General features: G+C 46.6%; 1 protein-coding gene across 6 annotated transcripts in view; it reads right to left on the bottom strand.

The window, feature by feature from the left end:
- The window catches only part of SLC41A3 (solute carrier family 41, member 3), a 30,977-nt gene that overhangs the window by 12,726 nt on the left and 16,752 nt on the right, over positions 1 to 1,499 (bottom strand). For all 6 annotated transcript variants that reach the window (XM_014540293.1, XM_014540294.1, XM_005866929.2 and 3 more), the window contains one exon: positions 427 to 571. In XM_014540293.1, coding sequence (XP_014395779.1) covers positions 427 to 571 — 145 coding nt within the window. The remainder of the gene's footprint in view (positions 1 to 426; positions 572 to 1,499) is intronic.

The following is a 1,499-nucleotide window of genomic DNA, read 5'->3' on the forward strand; positions in this document are numbered from 1 at the left end:
GGGGGGGGGTTAGTCAGGAAACACCTCTCTAAAGAGATAAAATTTAAGCTAAAAACTGAGCCTTGCTCCTCCCCTGACTGCAGACAGCAGAGCAACACAAGCCCACACCCTAGCCATGCCTGAGAAATGGTTAAGGACTGAATGAATGAAAGAAGGAATGAATAGATGAACAGACGAATGTCTACAGAGCCACAGGCCAGTTCTTTAAACAAGCGGAGGGAAGAAGCGGAGTCAGCAGCTCCCCCGGCACACACACCCTTCCCAGGATGGGGCTCACTGCCCGCTTCCCCACAAGGTGGGTCATGACCTGGCAGGATGCCCAAGGCCCCACCAGTAGTGTTTTGGAACTGAAAGCACAGAGATCTGAGAGTGGGGCATGGGGGCCAGGCAGGAGGAGGAAGGTGCTGGGGTTGGGGCACAGCTCACCTAGGGCAAGGGCCGCGAGGAAGGCGGTGATGACACTGCTGGCACACAGCAACTCCACCTTCGCAAAGTCCAACTCCCCCCTAGACGCAGCTCCCAGCAGCAGGGCAACCAAAGCAGCCAGGAGCCCCACGACGGTGGCCTGCACCTGTCGGGCAGGAATCAGAAACATGAGGAAGGGTCCTCTGAACCCTTGCTTCTCTCATTCTCTCAGTTTTCTCTGATCAACCTCCGTAGCTGTCAGGAAAATTTTAAATGAAACCGTAACTTGAAGACATCTTATTTATTTGTAACCGCTGTCGGTCCTCCTCTATGAAAAGATAAGCACTGTCTTATTCTCTGCTGGGATCCTCAGCTTGAGAAGAGAGGCTGAATCTCAGCCCTCATCTGTGCTCACCAAACAAACGGATGCATGAATCTATGGATGGATGGGATGCACTACTTTTACCCATCAGACTAGGTAAAATTAAAATTTGAAAGGTTGATAATATAAAATACTTCTGTAGGGAAATGGTCTCATACATTGATGGTGGTAAAATTGGTACAGGGATTTTGGAGGAAAATTTAGATGTACATTACCCATGTACCTAATGATCAAGCATTTTCCAGGGAGACAATTGTACCTATGCGCAAAGAACCATGTAATGATAATAATATTTGGAGCTACTACTTACTGAGTACTTACCATTTGCCATTGTAAGAGATTTTCATTCATTAAGTCGTTAAGAGAAAAGTACAAATTACAGAATTACATGTACAGTGTAAGATTTTTTTGTTGCTGTTAATCCTCACCTGAGGATATTTTTTCCATTGATATTGAGGGAATAGAAGGGAGGGAGGGAGAGAGAGAGAAACATTGATGTGAGAGAGACACATCGATTGGTTGCCTCCTGTACACACCCCAACCAGAGCCTGGAATCAAACCTGCAAAGCAGGTACATGCCTTTGACCAGAGAATGGAACCCTTGAGCCTCTGGTGCATGGGCCAATGCTCTAACCACTGAGTCACATCAGCCAGGGCTACAGTATATGTTTTATGCTTAAAAATTCAGAAAATTGTTATCATACATTGTCTA

This window comes from Myotis brandtii, unplaced genomic scaffold (genome assembly GCF_000412655.1).
Source record: "Myotis brandtii unplaced genomic scaffold, ASM41265v1 scaffold240, whole genome shotgun sequence".
In the NCBI taxonomy this organism is placed as follows: domain Eukaryota; kingdom Metazoa; phylum Chordata; class Mammalia; order Chiroptera; family Vespertilionidae; genus Myotis; species Myotis brandtii.